This window comes from Danio aesculapii, chromosome 13, assembly GCF_903798145.1.
Source record: "Danio aesculapii chromosome 13, fDanAes4.1, whole genome shotgun sequence".
Classification (NCBI taxonomy): domain Eukaryota; kingdom Metazoa; phylum Chordata; class Actinopteri; order Cypriniformes; family Danionidae; genus Danio; species Danio aesculapii.
This window is the reverse complement of record NC_079447.1, coordinates 29350035-29367873: the sequence shown is the minus strand read 5'-3', so window position 1 is coordinate 29367873 and position 17839 is coordinate 29350035. Positions and strand designations below refer to the sequence as shown.

General features: G+C 35.0%; 1 protein-coding gene across 1 annotated transcript; it reads left to right on the top strand.

Annotated features, from left to right (window-relative positions):
* The first annotated feature begins 8719 nt into the window (after nucleotides 1-8719).
* On the top strand, nucleotides 8720-15509 carry il22ra2 (interleukin 22 receptor, alpha 2). Its single transcript, XM_056471073.1, has 6 exons — nucleotides 8720-8801; nucleotides 9144-9276; nucleotides 9354-9532; nucleotides 12090-12262; nucleotides 14347-14518; nucleotides 14870-15509. The coding sequence occupies exons 1-5, from the start codon at nucleotides 8720-8722 to the stop codon at nucleotides 14494-14496; spliced, it is 717 nt and encodes a 238-aa protein (XP_056327048.1). The 3' UTR covers nucleotides 14497-14518; nucleotides 14870-15509.
* Nucleotides 15510-17839: the final 2330 nt, after the last annotated feature.

Below are 17839 nucleotides of genomic sequence, written 5' to 3'. Positions count from 1 at the left end.
ACATTATAAAATCCTAACATGATAGACAAGCTTTATAATTTCATAAAAATATAAAAATAGTTATATAAGATATAACCTGATTTAAAAAGAAATCTCAGTAGAGAGTAACTTAATACTAAAATACCTATTTCACCATTTGTTATAATAGTTATAATATTAATAATTTATGCTAGTTTAACTATTTATTGATTTACTATTTTACACTAGCTACACTAAGCTTGTTTTTTTTTTTATATTTCCGTTATTATCATATTAAAGTAACTTTTCACAGCATCCGTCAAACGCTAGGTCCAATATACTACGTCCAATTAATGCCCACTTTCATGTTTACTGCAAACAAATCATTCGGACAAGTTTTGGTAACTGGTTCAAATGATTCATTGAAAATATTCAACTCAAAAAAACGCGTTCATAATAGTTTTGCAGTTTAAGGGCCTTTTAATAAATACATAATTTTAAAAATGGATTTTGATTGTAGCTTAATTTTAAATGTAGGTTTATTTGATATAATTTAAAATGCATTTATTTCATGTATAGTTTTATAAACGTTTAGTTGTATATACACTGTAAAACATTTGAGTAAATCTGCAGTTTTCTGTATTTTGTGATTCGTGTTTTTATTTTTCCCAGTTTACCTAGACCTGTGCTTTTGAATTGCATTATGGGACTTTTCTTTCAACAACTTTATCTTTGAAAAGTTCGAAGTAAAAGTGACTTTTATTAACATTTTTAATAGTTTAAAGATAATGTCTGGGTTTGTGTTTGTCGGTCCAAAAACCTTGTAATAAACTAATAGCTACATTTCCTGTTATTTTACAGACTTACATAAATAATTTATTATACAGTATATGATTTAAAACTACTAAAATGTCAATAATGTTAAACTGTAGAGTTCAATTTTCAACATCAAAGTCAACAGAGCAGAGATCAAGGTACCATAATGAAGTTCAACCGTAAGCAAAACTTATGAATCACAAAATAGGGAAACTGTTAATTAACAGATTGTTATGTGTGTAGTTAGTCTATAGGGTTTTATATATATATATATATATATATATATATATATATATATATATATATATATATATATATATATATATATATATATATATATATATATATATATATATATATATATATATATATATATATATATATATCATATTAATCATACTTAACTGAGTCGAAAAGAAGAAAACTCTTCTCCAATTGACAATATTTCTTTTTAGAAGAAATGTTATCAAACCTTTATAGAATTTTAAAAAATAACATTTTACTCAAACCAATAAATCCGGAGAAACAGAATTTTCAAGAGGTTTATTTTCCATATAGTGTACAATCTGTGCATTTTCCTTCATTGTAATATAAGCAAATATCTATTTGAGCTATTTTCTATAAATGGTATTCTAAGGTGAGCGTGAGAACTGCGTTCCACTGAAAATACGCAGTTTGTTGATTCTGCATCACAGAGGTCTGCGTGTACTTCCACATCTCACCCACACACACCACAGTCACAGCTGACAGACTACTGTAAAACACCTTCTTCCTGCAGGCCCTGCATCATATAAACCATATTAACTGATCGCTCTCATTTGATCATTTGTATAACTATACTTTAGTATAACTGAAAGGGCCAGTATGTTCATAAATGACAGCATGCTTAAAAATACAATCTGCCCAAAAGGCTTGCTTTGAGCAAACGTGTGCTCAGTGGGATGGAGATGTTGGTTTATACTGCCCTCCATTGGCTATGCAGTGGTAGTATTTTTTCTATTAATATCTCCTTGAAAATTACCTTTTATAAACATAAAAAAGATTAATGTGCGATAATGTTACAGATGGAACTAAACCTTTTAATTATGTTTATTATTATTAATTAATTATTATAACTGCACTTTAGAGCTTTCAGGATTTTCAACTTTTAATATTTCTTCTAAAAGAAATAAAGTAACTAAACTAATAACTTAATATACTTTAAAATGTCATTTATTCTTGTGACGTTAGCTGCATTGCAGCACTGTTAGTACCTTTGGTCTCGAAAATAATTTATGTTTTTTTAATATATTTTTAATATATTTTATTCAGCAAAGAATTAACATTGATGATAATGGCAAATATTACTTTTGCATTTAATTTACTGACTTTATGGAAAAGAACAAACATATTAATTGAACATTTTATAAAATCAATGTACAAAATCTTAATTTCCTCATTACAAATATTACTGCAAACTATTTTTACACTAAAGTTGAGCAGCGGTTTTTCTTCTCCAAGACAACAGTAATGTAAACACCTGAGTGATTGTACTTCATGAATAAACTATTATTTAAAGTACTTTACTCCAGATCATTTGAAACTGAACACTGTAATTCTGACTCAGTAACATTTCCTTTTCACAAAGCTTTTTCCAGGTCATCATGACTAAAATCTTTCCTCTGATAACAAGTGATCCAATTACACTCTGGTCTGAACTTCTATAACCAATGACATCAATTTGACTGTAAATTGGACACAATTGCTCGTTCCTGATTTCCTCTCATTACAACACAGTGTGACCTAAAGTGATGTGTTTCCTTATAGACTTTGATAAAGCTTCAGATTTACAGACTTTGATAAAGCTTAGGTCAGTCTGTAGTTCAAATGTGATTTCTAGAAACGTATCAAAATATAATGTGTACACTCACTGCACTTATTTGGCTAATTTGTCAGTATTTTTGCACCTCTGTCTGCCACTTATCAAGAAACAGTAAAGAACAAGGAAGTCCACACACATACACACAAAACAAATAGCCTAAACCTAGTTAAAGATATCATTTGTTGCCCATAAAAGGTGGGAAAAAGCTTTCAAATGGAAGAGATGTTGTGCAAAGTTTGAAAATATGTTAATGAAAATGTAGCATATGCATGGTATGATGTAAAGTCATTATATTATTATTATTTATTTTAAAGTATTTGAATTATTCACTTGAATATGTACACTCATTCCTTTTAATCTGAACGTTTGCCCACAAATAGCAAATGTAGCATGAAAGAGTTGATGATAACTCATTTACTTTAATTTGATCAATGATATTTTCCACGATCATGATGACGTTTTTGTTCATTCAGTGAACATTGTGAACTCTCTTGAACTAATGGGGTGGGGAAGCAAAAGAACACATGACAAATCCAGTGGAAAAAGCAAGCAACGGCTCTTTGTTTGTTGGTTTTCACATGAAATGAAATTTACAAAAGTATTGTCATACAAAGACAAACATTTTGTATGATTTAATGCTTTAAATAAATGAAGTGGTTTGTTTTAGGCAGCTAATACATGCTAGCATCAAGATAATCCATGGTAGCATGTTAGCCATCTGTACAAATATTAGAAACATGTTTATTACACTCAAAAAAAAAAAAAAAAAAAATATATATATATATATATATATATATGTGTGTGTGTGTGTGTGTTTTGCTGCTCGTTCAAACTACTTATTTAAAATGAGCTGAAACAACACAATTCTTTAGATTTCATTGAGACAACTTAATTTTTTTATGTTCAATCCACATAAATTTGTTAAAAGTGTTAAAAGTTAATTTAATCAATTTGTGTTGGGACAACATGAATGAATTGTGTGGAACCCTGCCTTTTTTACAGTGTAGCTTTAGTAGCTTATTAGCTTTAGCTTAATTCAAATAAATAGTCTTCAATTAATTGTTAGCAACATGTTTGTAATTAAACCAAGGTAACTACAAATTAACCATGGTATTGCTACACTAACCTTAGTGTAGCCTAAACATTGTGTTTGTAGTAAAAATGTGTGTATTTTATTGGTAATCTATATGTCACAAAACCATGGTTACTAAACTACCAAATATAGTTAATTTTCAGAATAGAAACTTGCAATCAACATCTCTTTCTGGATAGCATTAATACATGCTAATAGCATGCTAAATCATGCTAGCAATGTGATAAAACTTAAGAATATGCTTGTTCTTTCTTTCTATTTTCCATTTTACCTTAGTTTTAATTTAAAGTGTTTCAAACACTGAGGCATGGCTAAATATTTAGGCCAACATAAGGTTTGGATTAAAATACTTATACATGTGTTTTGATGGTCAGTTACTGGCTAATTGCACACTATTTAATCCGGCAGCTAGCTCTCTGCAACTCCCACATGGTTGCCCATGGAAGCTAAGCAGGGTTGCGCCTGGTCAGTACCTGGATGGGAGAGCATATGGGAATGCTAGGTTGCTTCTGTAAGTGGTGTTAGTGAGGCCAGCAGATGGTGCTCAACTTGTGGTTTGTGTGGGGCCTAACCACTGATGTAAATAAATCAGTGATCCTAATGCCCCAGTATATTGATGGGGACTTTATACTGCTCAGCGCATTCTGTCTTTTGGATGAGATGTTAAACTGAGATCCTGACTCTCTGTAATCTGTAACCATCCCCACATCATAACTGGCTTCATAACTCTGTCTTCTCTCCACCAATCAGCTGGTGTGCAATATGGCTGCTGTAGCATCATGCTGCACACTGGTGGTAGATGAGGAGATTCCCCCCAAAAAATGTGTAAAGCGTTTTCAGTGTCCAGAAAAGCGCTATATAAATGTAAGGATTTATTATTAAATATTATTATTAATCATATAACAATTTCTTCACCCTTTTGAAAAACAGGATTGTGCATTTTAGTGTTTCAAATGTGTATTTGATTTAAACTGTGATGTGTTTTTTTAAATATTACATTTAAATGTATCATTTGAAATACACTAACTTGCATCTTTATCACTGCAAATGTGTCAGGCCCGTAGCCAGCCTGGTGAAAGGTGTGGTTCTTTTTCTCAAAAAGTGGACCTTTTTGCAGTTATACGCCTCGTTTACTATTTAATAATGTGATTTAAATTATATATTTTAATGACATTTTAAGCACTATTTTAGCTGAATTAGCTTGTCGAATGGTCATAATAACTACACTTTTCCATGTACCAAAATATTTCCTAAAGATTTAGAATAAAGAAATATAAAAATACTTATTTTTAACATACAAATTTCTTACATCCTATATCATTAGATAAAATAGTAATCTGTTTATTTTTTTATTAAAAACTGTAGCCATATTGTCATTTATCAAGCAAAACTGGCCAGTACATTCATGAAAAACAATAGTTTGCATTCACCAAAACTGATTAACTTAAGTCACACCAGATCGACAGCCAACAGAGGATTCCGCTTGGTCTTAAAGCCTTTTTTCGATGGATTATTTTCACTATTTATGATGGCATACAGTAACAGTCAAAAATTCTGGACCTTTGTCGGTGAGAGGAGGGTCTTTCGAACCCCCCCAAACCCCCCCTGCCTACGGGCATGTGTGTCATTACAAAATATGTAAATAGGCATTCAAGCTTAAGTGTTAATGATAACAGAGTATATTTTTGTTAACCCCTACATGCTTGACAGAATATCCGGGAGTACAATTTGCCCATATTTTAAAGACAACTGATGTATGCAAAAATACACCTCTTAACAAAACAATAACATAGTTTAAAATCAAAGCAAAATATTACATGCATTTGACCTACATTTAAAAAGCTGCTTTCCCTGCTTATGGATAAGCAGAAGTTGCGTATGGTATATATGGAATTACATACCATTTTGTATCATTTTCCATTTTCAAATAGCTACAGTTCCTGTTAAAGATGTTAGAAACGTATGTTCTTGCGACAGAGGAAATAAAACCCTCGGTGACAAAGTGGAAAAGGTATAAAACGTGGCATTTAGCATGCAATACGTGACACTGCTCATTATAAAGAACATGTAAATGCCCTTTTAACAATTCAAAAGTGAAGTAAAAGTGTGAAAAAGACAAAGACTGGGGAACAAAGCAAAAGGTCAGAGTCTTAGTAGGGTCATAAGAGGAGTTAGATACATTTCAAACCACATACGAAAGAGGAAACATGGTTTCAGCTGTTTAAAAAAGCATACAGGCATTAGTTGATCTTGTCTTGTATCGCAACTTATTAAAATTTACAATGCATGTATAATATTTATTGTGCATGTATTTCCCTTTCTACCATGAGTAAAGTCATCGTGAATTTTCTTTTTAATGAAGAACAAACATGCATATCAACATGAGATAAACCACTTTTTTTATCACTTATGTGGTTAATGGTTGTATGGTGGTTAAATATTCCCTGAAAACGACATCAGTGTGATGCCTATTCAAAGAGGAACTATTGCAAATAAAATGGAAAAGGGATATTTCAAATGGTTAAGTATTTAGATTTCTAATACTTAGACGGTCTGAAATGGGTAAAAGCATTCTATATACGAATAACATAAACTTAACAGTCTGACCTCACGAGGAAACGTAACTATTTAATATCATAACATTAGCTAATTCATAGGAGTTCATTTATAACATTGAATGATTTTCAAAAGGAGGGTGTCCCCCAAACCCCACCATCATTGGGGGATGAGCAAATCTTACTAAAATGGACTAATGAGACTACAAATAACCCACTAAATCGAAAGGTTATGAATTGTGATGAGATTGCAATGAACCTGCATATCAAATGGGTTTAATTAAATTACAAAGCATCCAGATTATTCACAGCACTTCACTTTTTCCACATATTGTTATGTTACAGCCTTACTCCCAAATGAACTTAGAATTATAAGGTTCTATCTGACATTTTTGTCGAAATTGAGTTAACATATTCTTATTAAATGACAACTTATTTACATTATGGGATGTTTAATAAGTTGTTTACATTTTAAGACTTTTTATTAAAAAAACAAAAAACAAATGTTGCATTCCATAGCATGTGTGTAAAAACTTTAAAGCTCATTATCTCAACATCATTCAGGATGCAGAGAGAACCTTATAAATCCAAGGTGATGATGATTTATAAATTTCAGATATTCACAGCCTTAGCCAGGACATTCAAAATAAAGTTTATGTGCACCTGTTTGGACTGATCATCCTTGAAAAGTTTCTACAGCTTTACTGGAGTCCATTCATTTATTCATTCATTTTCTTTTTGGCTTATTCCCTTTATTAATCAGGGTCGCCACAGCGGAATGAACCCCCAACATATTCAGCATATGTTTTACGCAGCGGATGCCCTTCCAGCTGCAACCCAGCACTGGGAAACACCTGTACACTTTTACATTCACACTCATACACTATGGCCAATTTAGCTTATTCAATTCACCTATAGCGCATGTCTTTGGACTGTGAGTGGCAAACTAGAGCACCCAGAGGAAACCCATGCGAACACAGGGAGAACATGCAAACTCCACACAGAAATGCCAACTGACCCAGCCGGGGCTCGAATCAGCGACCTTCTTGCTGTGAGGCAATCGTGCTACCCACTGGGCCACTGTGCTGCTCTTTACTAGAGTCCGTCTGTGTTAAATTCAATTGAATGGGCATGATTGGAAAGGCACACAACTGTCTAAATAGTCCCGCTGTGCAGTCAGAGCACAAACCAAGCCAAGAAGTCTAAAAAATTGAATGTAGACCTATGAGAGAGGATTGTATTGAGGAACACATCTGGGGAAGGGCACAGAAAACTTTTAGCAGCGTCGAAGGCTCCAGTGAGCAGAATGGCCTCCATCATACGTAAAAAATAAAAAGTTAGAAACCACCAGGATGCTTCTAGAGCAGGCCTCCTGGCCAAATTGAACAACTGGGGGAAAAGAGCCGTAGTCATCTGAAAGTCACTCTGATAATAGCTTCAGCGTTTCTTTGTGGAGAAAGAAAAACCCTGCAGAAGAACAACCATCAGGCCAATCAGGCTTGTTTGGCAGAGTAAGCAGACTGAAACCACTTCTCAGTAAAAGACATGTGACAGCATGTCTGGTGTTTACCAAAAGGCACCTGAAGTACTCTCATTGAACTCTTTGTTTGGAGGCAACCATGCACCACACATTACCTGATCAATACTATCCCTAAAGTGAAGCATGGTGTTGCAGCATCAGCTGTGGGAATGTTTTTAGAAGCAGCAGGAAATTGGAGACAAGTCAGTATTAAGGAAAAGATGAATGTTGCAAAGTACAGAGACATCTTTGATTAAACCTGAGCATTCTGGACCTCAGAATTGTGCAACAGTTCATCTTTAAACAGAACAACAACCCTAAGCATCCAGCAAAGATAACAAAGGAGTGGGACAACTGAATGTCCTGAGTGGCCCAGCCAAAGCCCAGACTTTAACCTGATTGAACATCTCTGGAGAAATCTGAGATTGGATGTGCCCTGATACTCGATGTGAGGATCCAACAAAATGTGTCACATGACTTTGTTACATATAACACAAAACTATATCTGGAGTTTTCCATTATTTGATCATTTCAAGCATAGGTCTCAAACTCGATTCCTGGAGGGCCCCACAGTTTTCCTCCAACCCTACTCAAACACAGCTGATCCAAATAATCAAGGCGTTCAAGGCTACTATAGAGTATTAACCAGGTGTGAGTTGGAGGTGGTTGGAGCTAAACTATACAGAGCTGCGGCCCTCCAGGAATTGAGTTCGAGACCTTTGATTTAAATCAACTTTTGATATAGTATTAAACACTTTTAAATACAAAATACATCTGATCTTTTTTTGTTTGGTCCAATAAAATACAAATGACAAAGTACTTACAATTATGGTCTTCTTGGTACAAAAGAGGAAATTCCATGACGTGCCAAAAGCAGAACTGGCATGGTTTAAAGGTGTCAGAGCCGAATCACAATAATGCCTTTTAACATGCTCACCTTGACCGGTCATCAATGCCTGGACATCGTTTTTGCGATTTCCCTTCTGTGTTGGGTAGAATGTAAGTTAACCAGCTTGTCACTTGCACTGAATTTTGATTTTGAAAAATCGTAATAGATGCTAAACTATCAAATTTGATAGAAAAACTGTTATTTAGCTTCAAATCAAGCTTTTCACTTAAAGCCTGCATGTGCGTTTTGAGGAATGTTTACAAACTATGGAGCTTTTCAAGATAATTTATATTAGAAAATGCTCTTTACATATTCTTCACTGAGGAGAAATGCTCATTGAAAGATTCTTTGGGAAACCTTCAATGGCACTGCTCATAGACAATAATAAAGAGTGTAAACAATAAACCATCCACTGTATTTCCATGTAAAGCTGCAATTCTACTCTCTTCCAGGTAGCCCCACTCAGCAGGAAGAAATGGCTCCAACCGAAGTACAGTTTCAATCTTTGGACTTCCGAAATGTCTTACATTGGAAACATCAGCACAAAGCTTCCAAGAACTTGAAATATTTTGTTCAGCATAAAATGTAAGCCTGCATCTTCAATGAGAAATAACTTGATGTATTCTCGAAATGTTCATACATATCACTCACCTTGACTTTAGACATGGAGACAAAGAGTGGAGCAATTCCAAACATTGCCAGGGCATCCAGACGCTACAGTGTGACCTGACACAGGAGACATCGGACCCCAGAGAATGGTACTACGCCAGAGTCCGCTTGCTCTCCTCTCAGGGCTTCTCTTCATGGGTCCTCAGCCACAGGTTCTACCCTCAATGGGAAAGTGAGTTCCTTTAGAGATGCTTATAATTAACAATTAAGGAACAGTTGTGTAACATTAATTAGTTAATTTGTACAATGCAAATAAGCATAAAGCATTAACAAATATTATTCTTCACAATTACAATATGTAAAAACTGCATTCGAAAGTGACATTGTTTAATGCCTGTTAACGTTAATTAATAAAACCTGCACATTTTTAATGATTACTAAATGCAGACACACTGCTGTTAGTTATCAACATGCAGTAAATAAGAGGTGTGCAATATTTATAGTATATAATACTGTAATTGTTGATTAAATTATTTCTTACACACAACAAAAACAAATCGTTTGAGTTAAAGAGATGGTTCAGCCCAAAATTAAACTTCTACTATCATTAACTCATCCTCCATAATCCTGTTTGAGTTACTTCTTCTGAAGAATGTTGTAAAAAAACAGATATTGACTACGCTTTTGTTGTTGTTGTTTCTATTATGGATGTCAAAGGCTGGTTTTTCCCAACATTCTTCAGAATATCTTGTTTTGTGTTCAACGAAAGAAAGAACACTCTTCTCTCTATATGCACCAGACACTTTCTTTGCATGTTACATGGACTTAATAATAAAAACAATTGTTTACTTGGGAATGCACTACAAAGCATTTGCACTACTTGCTTTTTAACTTTAAATACCTCTTTTGCGCAATATCTTGCTCAGTATTGCACACTTGTATAGTCTGTCTTAGGTTATGTGTATCGTCTAATGATTATACTATATGGATAGCTGGATTACCACTCCAGTAAGTTAGCTATGCATAGGTAATAACAAATTGCTCTTACGTCCAGTTTTGCGTTCATATTTATATTTATTTATGTAGCACTATGGTTGTGCGAGACATGACATTTCATTTTACTGTATGTCCACACATGTAGCAGAATGACAATAATGCTCAACTTGAACTTCATAAAAATTTTGAAATACTTCACCGAGTAACTGATGAAGAATGGATAGAGTCCATTTTTTTGGGATGGAGTATCCCCTTTATGCTTCAATTAACCACTCATTCAACAGAGAGTTCACCCAAAAGTGAAAATTCTGTCATAATTTATTCACCCTTTCTAACCTTTATGAGTTTCTTTCTTCTGTTAAACACAATGGAAAATATACTGAAGAATGTTATTGATATTGACATTTTTTGTTGTTGTTGTTCCAACTATGGATGTCAATGGCTGCTTTTTTAACAACATTCTTCAGAATATCCTGTTTTGTCTTCACCAAAAGAAAGCACACTCTTCTCTCTACATACACCAGACACTATCTTAAACTCCATGTTTTGACTTAATAATAAAAACAATTGTTAACTTGGGAATGCACCACAATTCATATGTACTTCTTGCCTTTTAACCTTAAACACCTCTTTTACACAATATCTTGCTCAATATTGTGCAGTATTAGATAAATTACTTGTATAGCCTATCTTAGGGTATGTGTATAGTCAACTAATCATACTATATGAATAGTTGGATGGATTATCACTCCAGTAAGTTAGCTATGTATAGGTATTAAACATTGCTTTTAACTCCAGTTTTGCGTTCATATTTCTGTTTATTTATGTAGCACTGTGGTTGTGCGAGACATGACATTTCATTCCACTGTATGTCCACACATATAGAAGGAATGATGATAATGCTCAACTTCATAAAAGTTTAGAAATACTTCAGAGAGTAGCTGATGAAAAAATTTTCATTTTTTGGAAGTATCACTTTAATGATTCAACGAACCACTCAATAAACAGATAGTTCGCCCAAAAGTGAAAATTCTTTCATATTTAATCACTCTTTAATTCTTTGATCTGTTGAACACAAAAGAAGATATTTTGAAACATGTTGGAAACCTGTAACCATTGACTTCCACAGTATTTGGGGGTTTTATTCCCACTATGCACTGAAAAAAGTGTTGCATGCAAAACTGTTGCAAACAATTTATTTGTGTTGAATTCAAACAAACAAATTAAATTGAGCGATGTATAACTTAATTTGTTTGTTTAAATTCAGCCCAAATAAATTGTTTACAACCACTTAACGTAAAAAAATTGAGTAAATCCAAGGAATCATCTTTGAATAATTTTTTTCAGTGTGTCTGAAAGAAACTCATAAGGGTTTGGAACCACTTAAGAGGATTATCGCAAGTAAGATTTTATTTTTGGGTGAACTATCCTTGTAAGAGTCTGACAACTGGCGGTTTTAGTGCCAAATTTATTTAATCACAACAGACCTAAACTAGTCAATATGCCAATACAAATTCCAATAGAAACTAAGAACACTGTCAGTATTACACACCCCTAAATAATATCATGCTTTACACTAAATCTGCTTTACAATTCGGATTGTAATCTGTCGACAAAGGTTTTTTTTTTGACATTCAAAAATTATCTTCCATACACATAATGTACCATATTTGGATTTATAGTGGTGCCAGTCAAAGAGGAAGATTGCACAATGCACTTTGTGATGGCATAGCATTTAAACATGATTTTTTTTCTGTGGAACTTATCACCACATAACTTCCTCTGAATTACAGCCAACTTCAGCCCACCGCAAATAAAGGTTACTGTGGCAGGAGGACATACCGTTAAAGTTCAGATCAAACCTCCGAGAACTCCACTGAGAGGGCACAACGGCAACAGGATACGAGTGACAAAACTGCACAAACTCACCTTCAGAATCTTTCTGATGCACAATGATGTAGAAGAGGTAAGAAATAATACTTAAGCAAAAACTAAGATATCGTTTGGATTATGAACGGTTTCAATTCAGTAAACAAACGAATTTATAATACTGAATGACGCCTATTTTTAGCAGTTGTTTTGCTCTGCATCTGAAAATAATTTGAGCCACAGATTAATTAACCGTCGTCTTGCTGAGTAAATCTGATTGACGTTGACCAATCAGATTTAAGCACCAGAACTAACGATTCAATATTACATTTAAAAAGATAGGTGGCTCAGTGGTTAGCACTGTTGCCTCACAGCAAGGTCGCAAGTTCGAGTATCGGCTGGGTCAGTTGGCGTTTCTGTGTGGGGTCTGCATGTTCTCCCCCGTGTTCGCGTGGGTTTCCTCTGGGTGCTCTGGTTTCCCCACAGTCCAAAAACAGTAGTACAGGTGAACTGAATAAGCTAAATTGGCCGTAGTGCATGTCTGTGAATGCAAGTGTGTATGGGTGTTTCCCAGTATCGAGTTGCAGCTGGAAGGGCATCCGCTGTGTAAAACATATGCTGAATAAGTTGGCGGTTCATTTTGCTGTGGTGACCCCTGATTATTAATGGACTAAACTGAATTTAATAATTTATTTAGTTGAATGAATTGTTGAAAAGATATGCTATTATTATTTTTATTTACTTACCCTCATGTTATTCCAAAACTGTGCGACTATCTTTCTTATGTGGAAGATATCAAATATTTTAAGTGTATTTCTATTTTTTTATTCATTTATTTTTAATAACGTTTCAAAACAGTGTCACGAGCCATAAACCAAACCAATCAGCGAAAACATCACAAATTTGTTTTGAAGCAATGTCCCAGTCGAATATAAACTACAGATAGCAGTAAAACTAAGTTTATTGTATCTATAAAAATAAATAATATGTATTTTGAGAGCTTATAAAGAGACTGATTCGATTGTGTAAATTCGATATAAGATCTCTTTTGGCACACTTTGCTTGCTGTGACTCCCATTGGTGAAATCTGTGCACAGCATCATGGGTAATGTAGTTTTCAGCACAAATTCCACTTTAAAGATGTTTTTAAATAAATTGATTGCACACATCATATTTTTGATTTTTATAGTATATGTATTAATTTCGCTACTTTTACCATAAACCGACATCTCAACCATTTGGTAGAGGCTGATATTTTAGAAATGATGGGAGGTGTTAAAAATGCATTGATTGTGTTAACTAGTGACATTAGGAGTTAAAAAAATCTATTGCTTTTTTCTTGGTGGGGCAGTTCAAGAATTAATAAATGCGACCATAAAAAAAACAAAAGCATATAAACTTAGAGCTTACAACAGGTCTACCTTCAAAGTTTTTTTCTAGTTAAAATTTGATGCTCCTACCTGTTAAGAAAATTAATGGAAGTTTTTGTTTTTACTTCTGCAAACCAACTGTTGTTCTGTATGGAAATGAACAATCATCAAAATGCATTAGCTGCCATCAGTATTCATTCATTTTCCTTTCGGCTTAGTTCCTTTAATAATCTGAGGTCGTCACAGTGAAATGAACCGCCAACTTATCCAGCATATGTTTTACACAGCGATGCCCTTCCAGTTGAAACCAATCACTGGGAAACATCCGTACACACTCATTCACACAAATACATTACGGACAACTTGGCTTACCCAATTCACCTACACCACGTTTTTGGACTTGTGGGGGAAACCGGAGCACCTGGAGGAAACCCATGCCAACAAGAGGAGAACATGCAAACTCCACACGGAAATGCCAACTGACCCAGCTGGCACTCGAACCTGCGCCCTTTTTGCAGTGAGGCGATTGTGCTACCCACTGCGCCCCCGTGCTGCTCCAACAGTATTCAAAATATATCTATTTGAAATCATTCTATGCTTCACAGACACGAATCATACAACTTCACCTTTAAAACGAGAGAGCAAATGATTGGGTTCTTGAAACAGTTTATTTGCTGCTTTTTAAGCATTATTTACTTGCAGCAACTGATCTGCAAAGGAAGATGAGCAGAGCAAAGTTTAGACATTGTTTTATAAATGACTCCAATCTCCTGATCCGCTAAACTTCACCAAATCTATTCTTCCCAAACAGGAAGTTCATGAAACAGACAGTTGCTCCAAGGAACTTGTAATTGAGGGGCTCCGTCCGAAAACCACCTACTGCCTCCAGGCTCTGTCCGTCACTCCTCGCTCGGGCCGCATAAGCTCGCGGAGTCCCAGGACCTGCATCACCACTCACTGAGGGTTAATAGTGGCTCCCACAGGTAAGCGTTACGTAACACGTGATGTGGTTTCTTTAGTTAAGGGGAACACCTGAGATCAGTGATGGTGTCCATGACAAGTTTCCACCTTTGTGCTTTCTCCAAAGCTGCCTTCTGGGCATTGATGCTTGGTAGACAAAAAGTAGACAAAGTGAGCACAGACACGCTACTTGTCATTTGAGATTGCACCCTTGAGACGCACTCAGATCAAGTTGCTACAGCCTTAGAATAAATTACAACAATTGTCTTCTTTGCTAAGAGTTTCACTCCTGAGAATTCTGAGTTTCTCCACTTGTATGATTTAGAGGATTCCTGTTATTTCAATTCTAACACTTCTGTTTATTTTTCCTACAGGGTAAGGTTGCCTCTGGATCTTTGTTTGACTGAAAATTACTCTACGCACACACACTACCTTGAAGAATGTCTGAAAATGTTCACTAACGTCATGTTTACTACAAACCTGGCCTTGCCTTTGGGTTACATTTAAAGCTGAAGTGTGTAATTTCTGGACCATAAAAGGGAATGGCAAAAATAATGAGTGTTTACACACTGGTTTCCTTTCAGTGGTTGGACAAACTCAGCTCACACCACTGGTTTGAGCCAATAGCAGTACACAAAGAGTCAAAAGAATTCCAAGAGTGCTGTAGGAAATTAATAAATGACTTATTTGTGTTATTCAGTATTAAATTAGGCTAATTAACGTTAAAATAAAAACACATTTCATGCTAATGACTGGTCAAAAATAGCATGAACTAATAGTCTTTAGAAACTGAACAATGGACAATAGTTAAACAATACAATGCACAACATTCACTCTTCAAAATACATAGATATATAGACTAGATATCGTATACGGATGCGTCAATAGTGCCGCCACATTTGTACAGTGCTCCCAGGACAAATGTCCTTCAACCGCACTAGTCAACCGCAAAGCCAATGTGAAAATGCTGGACTGCGGACGGCTGTAGTAACGAGCAAACAAAAAAAAAACAAAGCACAAAGGCAGAACATTTCATAGGTAAGATTTTGTTTATACGTTTTTTGTATGATACGAACTTTTGTGCTCAACAAGTAACGCTACTGATGATAATACATTCTCTTACTGCACTGATCATAAGGCAATGTAGCACCAACTCGCACAAAATACAACGCTTATGCTAGTTTTGGTGAATAAAATAAGAAAACAATGTAAATTAAATATGACAGCAAGATGTGGATGCCAGAAACTTGCATTATTGTCAACTAAGTGAACGAGTCGTTCATAACAGGGATTCATTCACAAACGAATCGCTCCCTCCGGGAGAAGGGGTGTGTTTCAGGATACAGATTAGATCAAATTTAACGAAGGAAGGATAATACTTTTTCATGCACACAAACACACGCTCTTTGTCAGTAATGCCAGTGTGGTCACTTATCCATCGATAAAGAAAAGTGATGTCAAATTTTAATTTTCGTAATTTTGAAAAATTTCATAATGAATGAATGTTTATTGCTCCGGATGGCCAGTCCTCCACTGCACCTCGGTCCCACATTCATTTCAAAGGAGCGCTACCATGTACTAAAATGGCGGCTCTATTGATGCATTCCCTAAAATAGACAACAATAGCGTAGGCGACATCTAATGTAAATATCTATGTTCAATATATATATATATATATATATATATATATATATATATATATATAATTATTATGATTATTTATTTATTTTTATTTATTTATTTTTTTGCAATGACCATTTTTGGTTTCCCAAACAATCATTATTAAAGGAACCGTTATTTTACAATGTTAAGATCAAGAGTTGGCACTTAGCTGATGATCAATTCTAAAGTGTAATTGGCATGCTGTCCCGGAAGAGAGCCCTGAGCTCATAAGATCCTCGAGCTCGGGGCTCCCACCCGTTTGCAAGGCGAGAGGGGAATTTAAGCTCAGGTAGATCTAGAGAACTCCCCTGCTGTAGTTGCTAATGAACAGATAGTGATTGCTCTTAAGAGATGACTACTTACTAGGAGCATGTCTATGCTGCCGATTTGGATAAGTCAATTGACTTCAGTCGCATGTTTTTGGACGGAGGGAGGAAACCGGGGGACCCGAGGGAAACCCACTTGAGCAGGGGAAGAACGTGTAAACTCCCCACAGAAACATCGGCTGGCTTGGTAAGGACTAGAACCAGTGACGTTCTTGCTGTGAGGCTACAGTGCTAACCACTGGGCCACCGTGCCACCCATCTAGAAAAGGAGGAGGAGTAGGGGTGGAATGGGGGATTCTTCAAAACAAAAATGACTGTTATATGGAACTTAGAGTATTTATAGTGGCTTAGGAATCGTCTTTTTGGTGAATCATAAATTGGATAATGCGGGACCAGTATGTGATCCTCTCGAAATTAGTTTATAAATAAACTTCACAATGTGATGGTTTTTGGTTAATGGAACCATCCATGCCATTTAAGGCCCTTTATTTTAAGAGTGTTAGATCACAACCTATATAAAGAGTATAAGAAAATCAAAGAAAAACTGAAATTGATCTCTGTTCAATGTGAAAATTGCACATACACACACACACACACTGCCTAGTGAAATGTCGACAATTTTCACAAAGGCCAGGCTCACTGCAAGGTTAAAGTGTAATTTTTTTCACCATAAAAGGGAAAAGCAAAAATAATGACTGTTTGCACATGGGTTCAATGGTTGGACAAACAGATAGTGCCATCTGAAACTCACACCACTGGTTTTAGCCAATAGTATTGTAGATATTCTCAGGCGTCTCAACAAATGTTTTAATTTAAGTTATTTAGTATTAAGTTAGGCCATAGAAGAAAGTATTTTATCATTAAACAAAACCACACACACTTCAGCTTTAAGGCTAATGTCTTGAAAATAAATAAATGCACTTTGTTTAAGCCTGAAAACTGCTCACCAGGAAGTAGCAGAACATTATGATACACCATGTTGGAGCACAATGAAATGGCTACAGAAAATAAAAGTAAATATGCATGAATGTTGTATAAATGTTTTATTGGTCACTTGTGTACAGTAAAATAGTAGAATTTGATATAAATGAGATGTTTTCTGGGCTCAGCCCTTTTTTCTTTGAGCCCTCCTGGAGCAAATAACCAGTTCACATCTGAACAGAACAGCTTTAAACATTAAACTGGTCACATGGGTAAAACACTGGATTTAAAAAACAAACAAACACACAACATACACTGTGCAGACACTAAAAAGCAAGACCTGTAAAACTATTTGCAGTGCATGTGTACCATATGTAACAATCTTTCAAAACCATTTCACAATCCAAGACTTCAACTTTGGCGAAAAGTCAATCT

Coding starts and splice junctions, on each gene's coding strand:
- il22ra2 (XM_056471073.1), top strand. CDS start 8,720: ATGCCTTTTAACATGCTCACCTTGACCGGTCATCAATGCCTGGACATC. Junction 9,533..12,089: donor GTTCTACCCTCAATGGGAAA/GTGAGTTCCTTT, acceptor TCTGAATTACAG/CCAACTTCAGCCCACCGCAA. Junction 12,263..14,346: donor TGCACAATGATGTAGAAGAG/GTAAGAAATAAT, acceptor CTTCCCAAACAG/GAAGTTCATGAAACAGACAG.